We start from the raw sequence: 21,918 nt of genomic DNA on the forward strand, positions 1-21,918 counted from the left end.
TTCTCTCTTGTCTATCCAAAATAAATACATATTTTTAAAAAAATCATTCATTCCTCAGTAAGTTGAGTGTCCATGCTGGGGTAACCCACCTGGAGATGTCGAATGCCGTCGAAGATTGGTCGATTGGTCACCTTCTAGAGAAACTTTCCATCCTGTGGTCCGCAGAGATGAAGGGACTCTCTCAGATGGACTGAACTGCATTTGCTCTTGTCACTATTTGTCTTCATTGTAATGTTTTCTGTGAGAAGTGTCACATTTTAATACTTTTTCTCATTTAAGATGACCATCTGACTTAGTTATTTTTTCATCACACAGACAACAATTGATTGTCCACCAGTTGTTTTAAGTTAATAATACTTCTTTTTCTTATCTCAGTTATCAATCCCCAGAGCAGTAACTTTGGGACCTTGTTTAAATTTTACACTTTCATGAGAACAAAGAAAATTTCATTTTCAGAAAAATGAGTTTCCATAAGTGTACTCAGGTATATTCTTGAAGTTTTTTTTATTAGCTTCATTATTTTCTCTTTATCTGCAGAGGGAAATACTTTTTACCAAATATATTAATATTGCATTCCCCTTCATTTTTATTAATATTATTTTATTCCCTAAATATTCAAGGGTTTTTCAAGTTACTGAAACAACCTCTTCTTGTAACAAGCGAATTGACATCAAGATGTAAAAAGTTACGAATTATAAATTACTTTTCGCCTATATCGCCACTTCCCCCCACACTCAGAAAGTGCATTCCGGGGAGTCGGGCAGTAGCGCAGCGGGTTAAGCGCAGGTGGCTCTAAGCACAAGGACCTGCATAAGGATCCCAGTTCGAGCATCCGGCTCCCCACCTGCAGGGGAGTCGCTTCACAGGCGGTGAAGCAGGTCTGCAGGTGTCTGTCTTTCTCTCCTCCTCTCTGTCTTCCCCTCCTCTCTCCATTTCTCTCTGTCCTATCCAACAACAACAGCATCAATAATAACTACAACAATAAGGGGGGGCAGCAAAAGGAAATAAATAAAGAAAAAAAGTGCATTCTGTTTCCCTGGAACATTAGAACATTCAGAGGGTGTGGGGTGTGTGTGTGTGTGTGTGTGTGTGTGTGTGTGCATGCGCGCGTGTGCGCGCGCGCGCGCTTTTGAGCTTGTTAAAGTTATTAATTAGTGGTTTCTGGAATTGCAGCAAAAATTGACAGAACACATGGAAGCATTTTTGTCCCAGTCTGGCATTTAGAAATATTGAGGATATAATAATGCAAGATTTGATTTTATTCTTATAGAGTCTAGAGAATGTTTTTAGCCCAAAGGTTAAAAAAAGAAAGAAAAACGCTGTGTCTTAATCTAAGGGGATAAAAATGGAAGCAAAAGAAGTAATTTTAGTTTTCTGAAACTGGTTTTCTTGGATACATCTTTGTACACTAATAAACGGTAATTGTGCTTTACATGATTTTAACTTTAGTGATTGAGCTTTGCACGTGTCTTTCTACTCATAATATTTTCAGTTCGCATATTACATCTTAATAGTTGTGCATTTTGTCAGCCCTTAAATATTTTGCAAGATTACTTACCTTCCCAGACCTCTACCCTACTAGGGAAAGAGAGGCAGGCTGGGAGTATGGATCCACCTGTCAGCGCCCATGTCCAGCAGAGAAGCAATTACAGAAGCCAGACCTTCCACCTCTTGCAACCCATAAAGATCTTTGGTCCACACTCCCAGAGGGATAAAGAATAGGGAAGCTTCCAATGGAGGGAATGGGATATGGAACTCTGGTAATGGGAATTGAATTGTATGGAATTGTATCCCTCTTATCCCACAATCTTGTTAATCATTATTAAATCACTGGTACAGTTTTTTTAAAAAAACAAAATTAGAAGCGTATATATTTAAAATTAAATTTTCAAACTTATTTTAATGAGAGAGATTACAGAGAGGAAGATATTTCTTTGCTTGTTTGTTTACTTATTTGTTGTTGTTGTTTTTACCAGAGTGCTGCTCAGCTCTGGTTTATCGTAATATTGGGAATTGAGGCTAGAAGCTCTGAGCCTCAGGCAGAGTCTGTTTGCATAACAGTTATCCTGGCTCCACTGTCCAGGACTGTTTATTTACTTAACGTGAGAGAGAATGCCCCAGTCAGGCAGTAGGGCTGCTGGTTAAGCCAGGTGGCACAAAGCACAAGGATCTCCGTTCACAGGAGGTGAAGCAGGTCTGCAGGTGTCTGTCTTTCTCTCCTCCTCTCTGTCTTCCCTTCCTCTCTCCATTTCTTTCTGTCCTATCCAACAAGAGCGACATCAATAACAATAATAACTACAACAATAAAATACAAGTGCAACAAAAGAGAATAAATAAAAAATAAAAAGAGAGAGAGAGACTATCATAGGGAAGAGAGGGAGAATACAGTACTCAGCGTTGGCGTGGACTTAGACAGTGTGCATGTGTGTCAGATCACTGCATGCACCACCAGACTCCCGCTGCTGTCACACCCGCGTTCTAGCCTTCCTACCTCCTTGCCCAGATTCCTCAGAGAACCATTGTCCGTGTCAGAGTGAAATCACTTCGAAATCGTTTTTATAAACTAATTGTTTTTAGTTTCTTATATTTCACATGAGTGAAAGCATTCTCCAGTAATTCCCTTCCACTTCCTTACTTTTTTCATGCAGCATAAATGTCCCAAGTGTCATTCATTTTGCTCCAATAAACAAAATGTCATCTTCTCAAAGAAAGAAAATTTATTTACTATGAAATAGAACGACAGAAGAAGGAAGTATAACATTTGCTCAGCTCTGGCACGAGGCAATAGTGGGGGGTTGACCTCACAGGCTAGAAAGTGATGCTCATCTGATCTTTTTGTTTATTGTTTTTTATTGGGGAGTCCTGACATATCTTTCTGTTTTTCAAAGCAAATATGCACCATAACGTTTTCAACAACTCAGTAGTATTCTGTTGAGTTTATACCCCAGACCTTTTTGTATCTTCTTACCTGTCAATGGACACTTACTTTGATTTCATATTATGACTTCTGTGGATAGTGACCATTTCTGATTTTAAACTAAAGATTCCAAACTTAGATTATGAATTTATTAAATCGGTTGGTAATTATTGTGTGACTATTACAATTAAAATATCAAATTGCACCAAAGTAAAAGACTCTGGGGTGGGTGGGGAGAATGGTTATATAGGTACTGTAATTTGATATATTTTTAAAAATTTCTTTATTGTGGAGTTAATGTTTTACATTCAATGGTAAATACAATAGTTTGTACATGCATAATATTTCTCAGTTTTTCATATAACAATACAACCCCCACTAGGTCCTCTGTCATCCTTCTTGGATCTGTATTCTCCCCCACCCCAGAGTTTTTTTACTTTGGTGCAATACGCCAATTCCAGTTCAGGTTCTACTTGTGTTTTCTCTTCTGATCTTGTTTTTCAACTTCTGCCTGAGAGTGAGATCATCCCATACTCATCCTTCTGTTTCTGACTTATTTCACTTAACATGAATTTTTCAAGGTCCATCCAAGATCGGCTGAAAACGGTGAAGTCACCGTTTTTTATAGCTGAGTAGTATTCCATGGTGTAGATAGACCACAACTTGCCCAGCCACTCATCTGTTATTGGACACCTGGGTTGCTTCCAGGTTTTGGCTATTACAAAACATTGATTTTTATGAGTTTCTTTGAAACTCATAAAATAATAATAATTCATAATTCAGTTAATAAAAATAATAATTCATAATTCAGTTGAAAATAAAGCTCAATTTACATACAGTTTATTTTACACTGTAATTAAAGTTCTTTATGTTCTTTGAACAAGACTAATAAGACTTAAGATGGGCAGAAGTAGTGTCTGACTGCTTCTGATTCTTCTTACTTTATAACGCTTTAGAAAATTCTCTAGACAGCAGTTCAGAATATTTTATATTAAGTTGTCAGAAGATAGTTTGTCAGCTATTTATTTCATTTTAAAGATGACATATTAAATCTGTTTATAAACAGCTTTCCAGCTGATATTTAGACTCTGAAGCTGTTAGTAGACACATGTAGTAAGTTTAGGGAGATGCCACTGCACTTGTTGACTGGGCTCTTATACACATCTTTTGGCAAAAGAGAACAGCCTCCCCCCTTTATTTTAAGCTGAGAATAAAATTTTGTGTCCTGATGAAGTGTGATACAATAATTTGTTGGCTTAAAGTGCAAAGAAGGTATCTAAATTCTTGAACTTAATTCACCACTGTAAGACTTTGTCCTACAGCTAAGGGTTTTGCCATATTTAAGTGACAAGGGGTGGCAAGAAAGGAATTGCTTCTTTATTAATATTGTAAAATAGGACTCAGCTTTTTTAAAGTAGTGACTTGATATTCTTAGAGTTTACTCCATGTTTTCCTCGGCTTCATGAATGAGAAATGCACTCTGATTATATCATGGTAAATACATTGAACATTTCTAAATTGTAGAATATTCATTGATTGCTGCTCCAAAAATATTGTCAGATCTGTTTAATCATATGAAGGGTCTAACAGATTATTCTCCATTTTAGCCTGCCCTGACTTATTTCTTTATATGCTTTATACACATACATGTGTGCAAAAGTAGGAACAGAGAGGCAGCTGCGTTAAGGAACAACTCTTTCTTTCTTTTCCTCTTTTTTTCTTTCTCCTTTTATTGATTTAATAATGATAGACAAGTCCAAATCCCATATCCCATCTCCTCCATTGAAAGCTTCCCTATTCTTTTTTTTCCCCCTTTTTTTGCCCTTAGTTTTTTATTATTATTATTGTGGTGGTGGTTATTATTGTTGTTCTTGATGTCATTGTTGTTAGATAGGACAGAGAGAAATAGAGAGCGGGGGATAAAGATAGACACCTGCAGACCTGCTTTACCGCCTGTGAAGTGACTCCCCTGCAGGGGGGGAGCCGAGGGCTTGAACCGAGATCCTTATGCCGGTCCTTGCTTGTGCTTTGTGCCACCTGTGCTTAACCTGCTGCACTACCGCCTGACTCCCTGCTTCCCTATTCTTTATCCCTCTGGGAACATGGACCCAGGATCATTAAGGAGTGCAGAATGTGGAAGGTGTAGCTTCTGTCATTGCTTCTCCACTGGACATGGGCGTTGGCAGGTGGATCCACACCCCCAGCCTGTTTCTGTCTCTCTCTTTCCCTAGTGGGGCAGGGCTCTGGAGAGGTGAGGTTCCAGGACACATTGGTGAGGTCATCTGCCCAGGGAAGTCATATTGGTGTCCTGGTTACATCTGCAGGTTGGTAGCTGAAAATCATTAAGATATAAAGCAGAACAAATTGTTTAATAATCAGAAACCTAAAGGCAAAAATAGAACAGATGAGATTTGGGGTCTCCATTTTGGAAAAAGCTAGGAATATACTCGGGTATATTCCAAGGGCTCTCATACCTTTACTAATTTTTGCCTGAACTCTACAGCTAACATGCAGGTGGGCTAAAGGTATTGTCTGGGGAGTTGCTGTCAGAGTTGGAAATAGTGCTAGAAAGCTGAACCAAGGACGAGAATAGCTCCCAAATATGGGGAAATTATATGATTACCGTTACCTGTAGACCCCATCGATCTGATCTGTGGCCCATATGCAGCATAGGAACCTGTGTAATCTCTGCATCCATGCAGGTCTGAGCTCATATTCCATGGTCTCAGCTGGGAACATTCTAGGCTGCACTCATTTCAGGACCCGTCTTCCTTGAGTGGCAGAGCAGGCTGACCCAGCCGCCCTCCAGAGTGGGGCATTATTCCCTACCACTGTTGTTCCGGCAGAGGGCAAACGACCTTGCTTTCTTGCAGGTTTTCTTGTGGGATGCTCTCACTCCTACCCCACCTACCCACACAGCAGGATGGTAAGAGCCTCCATACATGGGGATGGCGCCGTATGAGACGAGCACCAAGATTAGGAAACATGTCACTTAAACATTAGTTGTTGGCATATCTGCCTATCCTCTCTTCTCACTGACCAACAGTGATTGGGGAGGCTGGGAAAAGAGATGATGGAGGGAGGAGATAAAGAGATAGGAAAGGAAAAAGGACAAGAAGGAAGAGCTGAGAGAGAGGACGGAAAATAGCCCGGGGCCTCCTCGTCTTTTACTCTAGAATATAAAGTTTGTCTTGAAATTTTTGTTTAGTTTGTTAACGAGTGAAAGAGGGCAGGGAGAGAGAGGGAGAGAAGGAGAGGAGGAGGGTGGAAAAGAAAGAGTGGAGGTAGTTTTCAGCAAGATATATTTAAAATGCAGTAATTATGATTCTATAGTAGTATACCTTTAATTAACCTTGCTCATGACTTTGATTCAGAATACACTAGTAGAGTTTTTTTATTCAAGTTTTAAAATAAGGTGTTTTTTTTTTTTCCTTCACCCAAGGAAGCATCTCTTCAGTTGTAATCCTTGAAGACAGTACATGTACAGTAGGGTGTTTAGAAGCTATAAGTAATGATTGCCTAAGAGAAGAAGTGATAATATTGATTGAAATTGTATTGGATTGTGGAAAAGTCATGACAGGCTTTTCTGTGTTTTTCTATACAAAAAAAAAAGCACCCTGACTTTTTCAGCTACGCAACAAAGTGTCATCTTATATTACTGTGCTAAAATTATTTTCAGCTCAGAATATCTTATAATATGGAATAATAATAGGCTTCAAGTCCAGTGGCGTCTGTAGAAATGAAATTGCTAGCTCTCTAATGAATTTGATTTGCATAGTAATAGACTCGTTGGTCTTGCTTAATTTGCTCTGCAGAATAGATGTTGCTATTTTTGGGCCGTCAGTAGCAATGTCATTGCAATTTGGACTGTGTGGAGGTCAGTGAAATATTTTGTCCGCATGTGACAGTGTGATATGTTGAAGAGAAACTATTCTTCCTTAGCCTTTATGAGTCTTCCCCGGTGGTGGTGGGGCCGAACCTTTAAAACCAATATAAATCCCAGTCTTTTAACACTTGCAGTAAAGACTGAAACATAAAGATAGAATGCTAGACTTAAACCTCCGAGTCACTGAGCCGGGTTCATGATTCAGGATGTCTCGCTTAGAACAGATAGTAGCTGCTTTGGGTAGAGTACTGAATCCATACATCACTAATCTTCCTTTTAGCATGCGAAGTATATGAGAGACCCGGTCTCGATTCTAGGTATTATCGGAGTGGAGATGCCTTTTAAGACTAAGATGCCAGCAGCAGTATGTAGTGAAAACTTAGAGAATCGCCAGCAGACGTCAGGGGCTGTGCTGAAAGGAGACAGTCTTCACTGCCTTTGCTGCGAAGCTGAAGAAAGCAGTTTAGTCAAGTAGTGATGCATAGAATGCAGATGTAAAGGGCTAATGAAACATTCACCAATCAATTTTGATGATTTTTAACGCTCATTCCCCCTTCCCGGTAAGTTCATCTCTCTGTCAACTCATACTTTTATTTTCCAGAAAGATTAACCATGACTATATTATTGGCTGGGTCCTTTTCAGTAGAGAATGGTGTGCAGATGCCAGCAGAAGTGGTTTTTTTTGGAGGGGGGGATGGGGGGGGGTCGGGTGGTGGTGCACTGGGTTAAATGCACATCGTAAGAAGCACAAGGATCCGGGTTCGAGCCCCCGGCTCCCCGCTTGCAGGGGGGTCGCTTCACAAGTGGTGAAGCAAGTCTGTGGGTGTCTATCTCCCCCCCATCTCCCATTCCTCTCTCGATTTCTCTGTGTCCTATCCAACAGTACCAACAATGGGGGAGGGGGGTGGCCTCCAGGAGCAGTGGATTTATAATGCCTTAACCCTGAAGGCAACAAAGAGGGTTTCTTTATTTGTATGGATATTTTCACTGCTTTCTTCTCTGATAATATCCAGAAGCATGACATAGTTAGGTTTTGAACCTTTTAATTAAAAAGAAATTAATTTGGGGCAGTTTGTTGACACATGTATGTCTGCAGAACGTTCTGAGCCCCATGTTAGGCCCCCTCCCTCCCTCATGCACCAGTCCCTCCCCCACTACCCTCTGCAGTCTCTCTTTCTCACTGTCCTCCAGCATAAGTTCCCTCCAGTTCACACAAGGACTTAGAGCTTCATTTCTTGGGTGATTCCAAGCAGGTGGATTCTATCGCTTCCGCCATGTCAATTCAGCTTTTTGTGAAGCGTCAGCATTTGTTCTTCTGCTTTGTTCCATATGCATCAGACCAAGAAAGCAATTTTTTTTCCCCTTATATGGACTTATGTTGTGACATTGGAAACCTTGAGGTCTGCAGGGAGGTGACTTGGCAGGTAGAGCACAGACCTCACATGTGCATAGACCCAGACCCTGGCATAGGCCCAAACGGTATTCTGGTCTCTCTCCTTCTCAGATATGAAGCAAGCACCTCCACCTGGACATAGAAAACTGCATCCAAGCATCATACCTGAGGCTAGTATTCAAAGTCCAGAAGGGGGAAAAAAAACCTGCTCCAGCAGCTTTATTCTCTGTCTGTGGTCTTCATTTTCAGAACTGTGCTCACCCACCGTGTTCCGATATGTGATGAATCAATTTTGGTGATCCAGTGCACTGTGGTGGAGGAGGTCCCAGGTGTGTGGTGGGCGTGGTGTGCAGACGCCTATCACAGAAAAAACAAACCAGACAAACAAACAAACAGAGAGCACCTGTGTGGCAGCAGCTGCTCTGGAATGATTGTTTCCCTGAGTAAACGAATAACTTATGGAGGGACGAGAAACTGCAGCCCGTGTTTGTGCTGTCGTTGTATGTGACATGCACTGAGTCACCCTTACCAGTTACAAGAATACATGGTCATGACAGAAATTCAGAGCTTAGAAGTCTTGTGAATTTCTTTTGATCAAATGCAGCAGTTTAGATCTCCCTACAAACTCAAAGGTAGAAACTTTATAGACAGTAAAGAGAGGCCTTGAGAGAAAAAGGTGAAGAATATATTTCACATCCGGAATGATGCCCTACATATAATTCAGTAATGACAATCGGAACCTCTCATTTAAAAGCTTGGGTTTCTTGAGCAGGACTGCAGATTCTCGACGTGGGATTCCAGAGGTGTCTGTGAAATGCCAAGTGTAGATCTAATTACACAGCTTGGAGCTGTGGAACCAGTCCTGCTGATTCCATAGTACTGTTTCCCTTAGTTTATTTGCATAATTTAATGCCTGAAGAATTGTCACTGAATTACATAGTGTTTTTTTATATAGCTGGGACAAAATAAATTAACCCTATTGAGGTAGTTCACATTTTAATGGTAAATGAAATAAACATTTATTCAGGTATTCAGGAATAAATAAGATTTAATAGTTTTAGTTGGTGAGCAGGAATATCTGCAAATAAATTCTAGTGAAATGCTATAGTTGTTGCCACGCCTATGATTGACAGAGGGCTTTAAATTTCCTAACTCGGCCCTATAGTTTCTCCTTTGCAAGCTTTCTATTTCAGTAAAAGGAACTGATTGCTAATTTCTTCTTTTCCTTTTAACAATGTCTGCATAGTGAATCATTTACTTTTGTATATTAGTTCTGGAGCCTGTCATCTTACTCTGTTGTTGAGTAACAACAACAGGAGCTTTCTAGTGTATTCTTCAGGAATATATATATCATTTGCAGCTGGTGACAGCTCAACCCCTCTTCCCATCTTTACTCCTTTAGTTCCTTTCTCTTGCCTAATTGCTATAGCTAGGACTTACATGACTACGTTGAATAGTTAGCGGTGATAATGAACAACTCTGCCTTGTGTCTGACCATTGAGTATGATGTCAGCTATAGGTTTGTTATCTATAAACTCAGCTAGTTTAAGGATCATCCTGTCTGTCCTTCTTCTTTGTAATGAAAGAATGTTGGACCCTGTCAAAAGCTTTCTCTGCATTTGTTTAAATAATCAGGTGGTTTTGGTTTTCCTTTTGTTGACGTGATAGAACACATTTCTTGGTTTCTGTCCACTGAACCAGTCTTGCATCCCTGGGATAAGTCTAATTTAGTCAGGATACATCATCTTTTTTTTTTTTAATTATTTATTATTGCATAGAGACAGAGATTGAGAGGGGAAGGGGAGATAGAGAGGGGGGAGAGGGGGAGACACCTGCAGCCCTGTTTCAGCACTTGTAAAGCTTTCCCCCTGCAGGTTGGGACCAGGGGCTCGAACCTGGGACCTTGTGTACTGTGGTGTGTGTGCTTAACCAGGTGCGCCACCACCTGGCCCCTCTTTATCTGCTTAATACACTGCTGTATCCCGTCGGCTGGAGTGCAGTTGAACGTCTCCCCATCTGTGCTCACCACGGATCTCGGTCTGTAGGTGTCTTTTCTGATACCACAACATTTTGAGCCGCTCGTCTGTGGCTGGGTAGCTGGGTGGCTCTCAAGTTTGGGCTGTTACAAACTGTACGGCTGTGAACGTGGATGTACATAGATCTCTTTGAACGGGTGTTTTCGTTTCCCTTGGCTAAATTTCTGTCTGAATGAAAAAGTGGCCCAGGAGCAGAGAAATTGTACATGTCAGAGCCCCTGTTTGTTCCTGTTCTATAATAATAACAACAGTAGGGCCGGTTGGTGGCACACCTGGTTGAGCACACGTGTTAACAGTATGCAAGGGCCCGGGTTTGAGCCTCGGTCCCCACCTGCAGGGGGAAAGTTCTGTGAGTGGTGAAGCAGGGCTGCAGGGGTCTCTGTTTTTCTCCTTCTCTATCACCTACCTTCCCCCTTGAGATTTCTGACTATCTCTCTCCAATAAATAAATAAATAAAGATCACTAAATTTAAAATAATAATAATAGTAACAACAACAATAATAAATAACAGGCCAATTGTCATTACTGAATTATATGTAGGGCATCATTCCGGATGTGAAATATATTCTTAGTATAAATTACTTTTCATCCATACCTGAGTGCTATATGCAGTTTAAAATCAGTAATATCTCATAAGGTGACAAATAAAATTTTCATAAGAAAATATTTTCTGTTAACTATCAGTAAAGCTCTGTCCATTCTATCTATTCCTCATACTCACATGTCTTAAGTGTTTTAATAAGTAGACTTACTGGTACCCAGATCATTTTCAAGCATGTTAGCAATGCAATGTTAACAGTTAATCAATCTGGTGTGTCTCAGATCACTGAGTTAGAAAGGGAGTTGGAGGGAAGGGGCTGTGTGTGTGTGGGTGTGCTGGGAGCACAGTCACCAGCACGTGGCTGCAGTTCCCATCTATGGCGGATGTGTCTGCAGAGCACGTTCTTAAGGCAAGTCAAGTCACAGAACCAAAACCAAGTCTGCATCCAGTTTTTCCTAGTCGAGAATTGATTCCACTGTACTTATTTAAACGAAATGACTTTGTATCTTCCTGTATTTTTTTTATTTTAATTTCTTTATTGGGGAATTAATGTTTTACATTCGACAGTAAATACAATAGTTTGTACATGCACAACATTTCCCAGTTTTCCATATAACAATACAACCCCCACTAGGTCCTCTGTCATCCTGTTTGGACCTGTATTCTCCCCCACCCACCCACCCCAGAGTCTTTTACTTTGGTGCAATATACCAACTCTAGTTCAGGACCTTCCTGTATTTTTTTAAATATTTATTTATTTATTCCCTTTTTTTGCCCTTTTTGTTTTGTTGTTATAGTTACTATTGTTGTTGTTGTTGGATAGGACAGAGAAAAATGGAGAAAGGAGGGGAAGACACAGAGGGGAGAGAAAGACAGACACCTGCAGACCTGCTTCACCACCTGTGAAGCGACTCCCCTGAAGGTGGGGAGCCGGGGGCTCCAACCGGGATCCTTACACTGGTCCTTGTGCTTTGCGCCACCTGCACTTAACCCACTGCGCTACAACCCGACTCCCCTTTTTGTATTTTTTTAAAATCATTTTCAGTGGACTGGAGCACAGTTGTTGGCATGTGGCCGCCCACTCCCATCTCCCACAGTCAGGAGCCTGCAAACAGCCTCATTCTCAACTTAGTTCTCTTCCCATCACTTACTTCTTTTTTTTTTTTTTTTTTATAGAAAACTAAAAATAAGTGTACAGAATATTTTGAATGCATAACCCTAACAAACCTCAAATTTTATAAAACAAGTAAGATTTACCAACATTACTGACTGACTCTACTTTTCTAATCTTACTCGAGTGACACCTGCCTATTCAACTGCTGTTCAGTTACCAGTAGTGCTGCTAAGATTGATTTGCAGTTACTTCTGCCAAATGAAACAGTGCTGTCCTCTTAGTCAGTTATAATTTTCACATAAGCCTATTTAAATTAATTAACCAAATTAACAAACCATAAAATCAGTATATTTATAGGGACCCAAAACCTTGTAATGGCCTCTGTGAAGAGCCTCGAGACAGAAAATTCTTAATAAGAAAAAGAATTTATTTTCCTGAGCAAGACATGATGGATACTTTAATAAAAAGAAATTGCTACTTTAAGTTGTAACTAATATTTTTCTTGGTAGCAGTAGAAAATACTTTGCAAAATGGTAAGTTGACAAGTCAAAACTAAAATAATTAATGAAGATTTAGGGTCTTATTTTATTTTCCCTTATGTTCCCCATATTTGTTATTTCAACAGGATTTACATAATGTGGCGTTTGAATTCTGGGGGATAGAAATCTGGTTGCATTTTAACACTTTAACCCATCTGGAAAGTGATCTTGGGGCTATACTAATTACACGCAATATTCTCTAGTATTACTTCCTATGTACAGGCAAATATAGATTACGGGGAATTTAAAAAATTGTTCTTGTAGAAGTGTTTTATTTATATTTTCTTTTGAACTTCTTTTAACTTGGTAGAAAACTGTATTGGTGGCAGTTAATGAAATAGGATAGTTAATGAAATTACAATAGCTCGTCATTCAGTTTCTATATCCCTCAGTACAAGACATTTTGAAGCAGTGTATTTATTCAGGCTAACACACAGATGTTGACTGTTTAGGTGCATAGTCTCAACACTGCTGTAATCTCCTCTGCTGAGCCTTGCACCTGACTACTACAGTCAGATAGGGCTTATTCCTAATGCTGCTCTCGCCAGAACGGTAGCAAACACGTTTGGAATCTTGCAACATGCTTATCGTGTTCCTGGTGCTTAGCATGTTGTTCGGCGTACAGTAAGTATCTCGGAATGGATGAGTGAAGGTGACTTGCTAGTTCCTTTGGCATCTTCATTCCATCTGACCCTGGGTCTGTGTCTAACGTAGGTATCTATGGAACTTACTGAAGTCAGTTATGTTAGTGTGCTCTTAAGAAATCTGGTATTTCTTTTCAGAGCATATTGTCTTCAGATATGAGAGCTCTTACAGCATGTGAATGAATGCTCAAGCTTGATGCTGTCTTTCATATACTATTTTTAATTTTCTATTATCTTTATTTATTTATTGGATAGAGACAGGGAGAAATTGAGAGGAACGGGGAGATGGAGAGACAGAGAGACGCCTGCAGCCCTGCCTCACCACTTGTGAAGCTTTCCCCCTGCAGGTGGGGAGCAGGGGCTTGAACCCAGGTCCTTGAGCATTGTAACGTGTGCGCTCAACCAGGTGCACCACCACACAACCCGTCAAGCTCGATGTCCTCAAAGGCTGGGATCCATTTATGCTGAATTTCTCCAGGTTACTTACCTGGAGATGTTTCTTTCATTGTCTCCGAAAGCTTTGAGAAACATCTCCCTGAGTGACTTCTGGTCTTCAGGTTAGCTCTTCTCCATTGAATAGAGATAACCTTAACATAATCTGCGAGTTTAAAGTAGTCCTCCTGCTTAAGTGCTTGTTTTCTGTGTCTGATACATGCAACATTTCCTTTGGCAAGTTTGAAGATAGAGTCAGTCTGTGAGGTACACATGGCACTGTACCCCCACAACCTCTCCCACCTTCCGCGTTACTGTCTCCAGGTCCCCTTTCCGGTTGATCTCAGACCTCCTCTTTTTACTTTCATCATATTCAGAATGCGCTTCTCTTTTCTAGAACAGCTTACGTGAGCCTTTTAATTCCACAAGAGACATATATTCCTAACCGTGGACTGCACTGAATACCAGTGTTACAGGTTCCAGAAGAATAGAGTAGAAGTCAAAGGGCCCAGTGGGGGTTGTAGTGTTGTGTGGAAAGCTGAGAAATATTACGCATGTACAAACTATTGTATTTGCTGTTGACTGTAAAACGTTAATCCCCCAATAAAGAAATTAAAAAAAAAAAAAAGAATAGAGTAGAAGGATATGGAGATCTACTCACCAAGGACGAATCAGGGAGCTCTGAACTACTGGGGCCGAAGGGGAAGTACTGTGGTGACTCTGGGGAGACTTAGTTCATCTGTGTAGCTGGATGCTTGAATTAGATCTTATTTTATTTTATTGTTTATTTATTTTCGCCTCCAAGGTTACCTCTGGGCTCAGTGCCAGCACTACAAATCTAATCCTCCCAGTGAACACGTTATCCATTTTATTGGCTAGGACAGAGAAATTGAGAGAGGAAGAGGGAGGAAGAAAGATGGAAACTTGCAGGCCTGCTTCATGGCTTGTGAAGCCAAGCCCCTATAGGTGGGGAGCCGGAGCTCAAACCTGGATCCTGAGTGGGTCCTTGCACCTCGCACTCTGTGCGCTGAGCCAAGTGCGTTACTGCTTGGCCCCCGTAACCTGAGTTTCAGCCATCCAGTGCACCCACCCACACTGTTGTTCAGTCGTATGTTTCAGATTGAGCAAAAAGAAAAAAAAGTCAGTTACCTAAAGATGCCTTTATTCACACCATGTAAAATTGGAAAGATCAGTTGTGCCTATGAAATAGTAAAATTAGTCAAATAATTTTTATCACAGAGATAGTTCTTTTAGGGAAGGCTGGAAAATAACTGCACAGGAGATGAAGTTGAGGTCTGAAGGCATCACAGAGTAGAAAAAGCAGACGCTCAATGGACAGCAAATACAGACAGCGTCACTCCCCACCTCTGTCTTCCTCAGCTTCAATCACACTGTGACTGGTCCCTTCACAGGGTGGAGGCACACTGACTCCCCCCTTATTCACAGTTACTCTGTGAGTCGTCTCACCAGGTGGTCTACCTCAGCTGGAAGTTCAGAAGACCCATGCTCCTCTCCAGTAGTCCTCGAAATTGTATGTTTTAGGGGTTGTTCTTACACCTGAGTTTGTTCAAGGAGGACTGACTCCTCATAGAGAAATAAGGCTGTTGTGTATCCTTACATTCTAGAGAAGCAGGCTGTTGTGTATTCTTACATTCCGTCCCGTAACTGATTATGCTAATGAGTCATGTTTTCAAAAGACTTGTATTCAATTAAACTTCATTTTATGTGATTCATTAATTTCCCTCCTGTCTTCTGCCAGCATGTAGATTAATGATAAAAACCATGTTATTGAGCTTGCTTTCACTTGCCTTATCCTGTGTATTCTTTGTTTTAACATAAGAACATGTGGTAGAATTTATTGCTTGGATATTTATCTTAGGAAAACTTGATAGTTGTTTATACAGGGTTGTTCCTAGACCAGCAGTAAACCATATTTGAATGACTGGGTGGCAAATGAGCTGTTTTCTTTGACTTTAGGTGATGGTCTTTGTACATGCTCGAAACGCCACTGTAAGAACAGCCATGTCTCTGATCGAAAGAGCGAAGAACAGCGGGCAGATCTCCTGCTTTTTACCTACACAAGGAGCGGACTATGGCCACGCAGAAAAACAGGTAAGAAAGCGGTCACAGCTTGCATCAAGAGCCAAAGCTCGCAGTGCACCGTGCATGCTCGGTGTTCCGCGGTCTCGGTTCCAGGAAGGCAATGTTACTCTTGACTTGCTGTTCCCCTGAAGGATACCAGTGCAGGATTTGCTCACTTACCCAGTTCTTTAGGGCTATCATAGTGTTTAGTTCTGGTCTTTGTAATAAAGTAAAGTATGACAGACACCTCAACTTCCAGAAATATGTTCATCGCCGATGGTTTTATTATTGTTATTCTTTTTAAAAGCTGACAATTTTCTTTTCACTTCTCAGTTTGAATTTCCAAAGTCAATCTGGACTTCTAGAACCTACATGAGCAGAAGCTCTTTTAAAAAATGTGAAATTTTAAGGGCAACTATTTGATAACAGTTGTCTTGCTGCTCAGTGTATAACCCAAGTACCTGAAAGCCTGCGTCTTCATGAGAAATGCAGAAAGACAGTACTTACCCTAATTCTGCAAAGCATAATAATCATTTCTGCTTGATCCCCTACTGTTGATGATGATTAGAGTCATCTCTGGGTCTTGCCTGCTCCCGGGAGCTTTTTTCAGGTAGATATAAAGAGACGAAGGACAGAAGGTGATGAAACTCAACACCTAAGCTTCCTTTAATGTGTTGGAAACCAGGCTTGAACCTAGGCCACACGCGTGAAAGCAGTGTATAATTCTAGTGAGCTACTTTGCTGGCTCACCCCTGGTGATTGATATGCACATTACAGTTTAGAAAAATTTCTACAGGTGGTGTTGATATGTATAGTATACTAATATTTCCAGAGGATGGCGTTTATTATATCAAATAATAGTGACTTAGGTAAAAAAAAATGGGCACACTAATAGCCCAACCTGAGTTTGTAAATAAAGTTTTACAAAAAACAAACATAAAAAAGCACTTGTGTTTTCTGTGCTCGCATTTTTTGTACTACTAAGACAGAATAGATTACTTGGTATAGAGGCTATAAAGCCCATGAAGACAAGAATACACTCTGTCCGTTTGCATTAAAAGTTTGCCCTTCACGGAGTCCGGCGGTAGCGCAGCGGGTTAAGCGTACGTAGCGCAAAGTGCAAGGACCGCGGAAGGATCCTCGTTCAAGCCCCACCTCCCCACCTGCAGGGGAGTCCCTTCACAGGCGGTGAAGCAGGTCTGCAGGTGTCTGTCTTTCTCTCCCCCTCTCTGTCTTCCCCTCCTCTCTCCATTTCTCTCTGTCCTATCCAACAATGACGACATCAATAACACAATAATATCTACAACATCAATAAAAAGACAACAAGGGCAACAAAAGGGAAAATTTAAAAAAAAATAGTTTTCCCTTCAAATGACCTTACCCTTGAGTCCTGGAACCTCGCTTTCCCAGAGCCCTGCCCCACTAGAGAAAGATAGAAACAGGCAGAGAAGCACTTACAGAAGCCAGACCCCCACCTTCTGCTCCCTATAAAGAATTCTGATCCATACTCCCAGAGGGATAAAGAACAGGGAAGCTTCCAATGGAGGGAATGGGACACAGACTGTGGTGGTGGGAACTGTGTGGAATTGTACCCCTCTTGTCTCACAATCTTGTGGACCGTTATTATCACTCATAAAAATAAAAAAATAAAAAAAGTTTGACCTGATTTAAAGGTGTAGGATTTCTTTTTCTTTCTTTCCTTCATTCACTTTGGGAGAAGGGGCTAATAGTTTGCAGTACATTTGTTGACATCTCATCTCCCTGTGACATGTGTCTGCAAAATACTCTCATTCTCCATGGTAGGACCTTTCCCACTACTGTGCATCACGGTCCCAAGACCCCCACTCCCCCTTCCCTCCCCTTCTTCCCCAGAGCCCTTTATGGTGGTGCAATCTGCTACACCCAGCCCAAGCTTTGGTGTGTGTCTTCCCATTCTGCCCTTGTTTCTTAAGTTCTACCTATGAGTAAGATCATGCAGTAGTTGTTCCTCTGTTTTAAAAACAAGCCTATGGACATAAAAGCTTAGTGGGATTTCAAAAGTATTTCGTGCATAGCATGAAATGGAGATGATGCTTGCTGGGTCATCGTTGACAGCAGACATCATGCTTTCATTGTCACTGCCACCTTTGCCATCTTGCTAGAATAGTTCATTGTTTCACCACATGGTGTATCTCATCATCTACATTGATAGTTGAGAGTCTTAATGGTAACCGAATCCCAGTCATTTGAAACATTCTTTGAATTTAGAAGTGCAGTACGTGATTACATTTTCATCTTATAAAAGTGTTCTTGTATCCCTTATTATACAGACTTGTAGTCTTTCTTAGGAGTTCACCCGAGAGTCGAAAGCCTTAGATGGCGTTTCCTAAGTCTTGTTTTGTTTCTCTGGCAATTTAAAGCAACACCACTGTATTTAAAAGCCAAGTCTTGAGAGCCACCTTGTGGAGTTGTAGTTACTTCGTGCCTCTCCAAACTGAAAGCTGTTTCCATTGTGACTATCGCAGGCTTCTCATCTAGTTGCTGAGATAGTCATGTTTAACATTAAGAAAATGTCTACTAAAGCGTAAATTGTTGTCACTGTCATGCCTCACTCGGTCCACACCAACCTGTGATGCTGGTTTGCCCATTATTATCCCTTGACAGAGCGCGCGTCTGTGTGCAGCTTAAATATATCATGGCCTCTAAAGCATGTGGAAAAAATTACGTAGGCACATTTCCACATATTGCTTATTTAAGACGGTGTCACCAGATTCAGAGATAGGCTTTGAAAAAGAGAGAACTAGAGAGCTTTAGTATTGTTGGGTGAACTCACACACGTCTCTTACCATTGGGGGGGTTTTATTTGAGTTTTATTATGAGCCAGTACTTGCTGGGTTTTTAAAACCAGATTGAATTCCATGCCACTTACTAGTAATTTTCATGTTTCCAGGAAACACTGTCCAGTTCACCATTCTGTTCCTGGCCTTTCGCATTCTTAGCCTCTCTTGTTCTGTCTCTTGTCCAGTCTCTGTCTTATCCAGTCTCTCTCTTAACCAGTCTCTCTCTCTTTCCAGTCTCTCTCTTTCCAGCCTATCTCTTGACCAGTATCTCTCTTGTCCAGTCTCTCTCTTGTCCAGTCTCTGTCTTGTCCAGTCTCTGTCTTGTCCAGTCTCTCTCTTGTCCAGTCTCTGTCTTGTCCAGTCTCTCTCTTGTCCAGTCTCTCTCTTGTCCAGTCTCTCTCTTGTCCAGTCTCTCTCTTGTCCAGTCTCTGTCTTGTCCAGTCTCTCTCTTGTCCAGTCTCTCTCTTGTTCAGTCTCTGTCTTGTCCAGTCTCTGTCTTGTCCAGTCTCTCTCTTGTCCAGTCTCTCTCTTGTCCAGTCTCTGTCTTGTCCAGTCTCTCTCTTGTCCAGTCTCTCTCTTGTCCAGTCTCTGTCTTGTCCAGTCTCTGTCTTGTCCAGTCTCTCTCTTGTCCAGTCTCTCTCTTGTCCAGTCTCTGTCTTGTCCAGTCTCTGTCTTGTCCAGTCTCTGTCTTGTCCAGTCTCTCTCTTGTCCAGTCTCTCTCTTGTCCAGTCTCTCTCTTGTCCAGTCTCTCTCTTGTCCAGTCTCTGTCTTGTCCAGTCTCTGTCTTGTCCAGTCTCTCTCTTATCCAGTCTCTCTCTTGTCCAGTCTCTGTCTTGTCCAGTCTCTGTCTTGTCCAGTCTCTCTCTTGTCCAGTCTCTCTCTTATCCAGTCTCTGTCTTGTCCAGTCTCTCTCTTGTCCAGTCTCTCTCTTTTCCAGTCTCTCTCTTGTCTAGTCTCTCTCTTGTCCAGTCTCTCTCTTATCCAGTCTCTCTCTTGTCCAGTCTCTGTCTTGTCCAGTCTCTGTCTTGTCCAGTCTCTCTCTTATCCAGTCTCTCTCTTATCCAGTCTCTGTCTTGTCCAGTCTCTCTCTTGTCCAGTCTCTCTCTTGTCCAGTCTCTGTCTTGTCCAGTCTCTCTCTTATCCAGTCTCTCTCTTATCCAGTCTCTCTCTTGTCCAGTCTCTGTCTTGTCCAGTCTCTGTCATGTCCAGTCTCTCTCTTATCCAGTCTCTCTCTTGTCCAGTCTCTCTCTTGTCCAGTCTCTCTCTTGTCCATTCTCTCTCTTGTCCAGTCTCTCTCTTGTCCATTCTCTGTCTTGTCCATTCTCTGTCTTGTCCAGTCTCTCTCTTATCCAGTCTCTCTCTTGTCCAGTCTCTCTCTTGTCCAGTCTCTCTCTTATCCAGTCTCTCTCTTATCCAGTCTCTCTCTTGTCCAGTCTCTCTCTTGTCCAGTCTCTCTCTTATCCAGTCTCTCTCTTGTCCAGTCTCTCTCTTGTTCAGTCTCTGTCTTGTCCAGTCTCTGTCTTGTCCAGTCTCTCTCTTATCCAGTCTCTCTCTTGTCCAGTCTCTCTCTTGTCCAGTCTCTCTCTTGTCCAGTCTCTGTCTTGTCCAGTCTCTGTCTTGTCCAGTCTCTCTCTTGTCCAGTCTCTCTCTCTGTTTCCGCAGTCATCCTCTCGCCCTTTATGCCAAGCATTCTGAGATTTCTCACTTGCACTTTCTCATGGACATACAGCTTCTGCTTCAAAGACCCTTCTCTGCATTCTCCAGACAACTGAACTGAAGCTAGAGGAGAGGCTGGCTTTTGTAGGGCCCCCAGCACGTGACAGGCAGCGAGCCACAGTTGGCGCCAGCCTGACAGCAAGCCCATCACTCCTGACACGAGCGCCCTGCACGCGCAGAGGCAGCTCGCACACAGCCTCTCTGAGGCTTGCACGGTTGCGGTCCTTTTCTCTCCTCTTCTTTCCTTTCCTTCTCTTTTAATATAAAATAAAAACTGTATCTTCAGCCTACCATATATACCCCTAATTACTCCTAAAGAGAGATTTTTAAAAATTGACCTCTCCACAGTAACTATTATTTTATGAATAATAATAATAATACAATCATCTTAGCTTCCTCAGTGTCCCAGAATTCCAGATTCTTCTTCTAGTGTCACTGGTATGTTTCTTTCTTAGTTCTTAAATGTCTTTTGAACCTGGGTGGTATTAACATTTTAGCAAATACTAAGGAGACTATCACCATGGTGGTAGGAACTGTTTCTTTGCATGTGTTTGAAAAATGGGAAATTAAGTGCCCAAAACATTAAAAGAAGATTAGAAGGTAAATTTTCTATGGTAGCGCATTAAAAGTCATCCTCGTGACTCTTACGAATGGAAATGCAGTTAAACCCCTGTTGGGGCCCAGTGATACTTAGCCCCTCTGTGTTCAGTAGAACCACCTCAACTCTGGACTTGCCAAGTCTGCCTTCTGAAAGCATCTCTTTATAGTTTTAATTTGTACACTGACTTTACTTATACAAATTCACACACATATATACTACATATAATATATAAATATATAGTTCATCAATTTATATAAGACATATACATACTAAATGACATAAATTTATATATCATTTGTATAAAATAATACTTACTTAAATTCTGAACAAGACTCTGTAAAGAAATAGTCCTGTGCTTATGTGTGTGAAAACGAGTCTTTCTTTCTTACCCTTGTCCAATAACCATTATGCTTCAGGACTCAGTGTACCATGACCACCTTTAATAAGGAATTCACCTCCAGCTGTAAAACCAACTGTATTTCTAAGTTGTTCGCTGAAAATACTACTAGTACTACTACTACTAATAATAATAATAGTAATAATAATCATGACAGAAAGTAACCCTAAGAATCCCCTTAGCTGTAGAAGCGGTGCCTGAAGCACCCCCAAGGCAAGGAGAGTCTTGGGCTTTCCAGATGAGGCCCAGGTGACTTTGCCTTCACTTCTCTAAATCCCTGGCCTAAATCATTTCTGAAACTTATTCCTTCTATTTCTCTTCTCTTTTTTTTTCAAAGATTTTATTTATTTATTTATTCATGAGAAACATAGGAGGAGAGAGAAAGAGCCAAACATCACTCTGGTACATGTGCTGCCGGGGATGGAACTCAGGACCTCACGCTTGAGAGTCCGATGCTTTATCCACTGCGCCACCTCCCGGACCACTCTTATTTCTCTTCTATCATATGAAATCATGAAAGATAATAATAAATAACACCCAGTGTGATATTTTACTGTGAGAAATAAATGCAACAGTGCTCTGATCAAAAGAAAGGAAAAAAGAAGACAGAGGAAAAGGAAGTCTCTAAATTAACAAACTACTTCCTTCCTTCCTACTTATTTTTTCCTTGTCTCTTTCTCACTGCCACTAAGGTTATTTCTGAGGCCCAGTGGCTGCACTAGGAATCCACTCCTTGCTCTGGTGGTTATTTGTTCCTTTTTTCTCTTATTTTTAAAAAATGTAAAGAGATATTGGATCTGA

At 41.2% G+C, this 21,918-nt stretch overlaps 1 protein-coding gene across 2 annotated transcripts in view; it reads left to right on the forward strand.

Annotated features, from left to right (window-relative positions):
* ASCC3 (activating signal cointegrator 1 complex subunit 3) overlaps positions 1-21,918 on the forward strand; it is a 262,037-nt gene that overhangs the window by 92,737 nt on the left and 147,382 nt on the right. For both annotated transcript variants that reach the window (XM_060190713.1, XM_016188499.2), the window contains one exon: positions 15,480-15,614. In XM_060190713.1, coding sequence (XP_060046696.1) covers positions 15,480-15,614 — 135 coding nt within the window. The remainder of the gene's footprint in view (positions 1-15,479; positions 15,615-21,918) is intronic.

Source organism: Erinaceus europaeus, chromosome 4, assembly GCF_950295315.1.
Source record: "Erinaceus europaeus chromosome 4, mEriEur2.1, whole genome shotgun sequence".
NCBI classification, from domain to species: Eukaryota; Metazoa; Chordata; class Mammalia; order Eulipotyphla; family Erinaceidae; genus Erinaceus; species Erinaceus europaeus.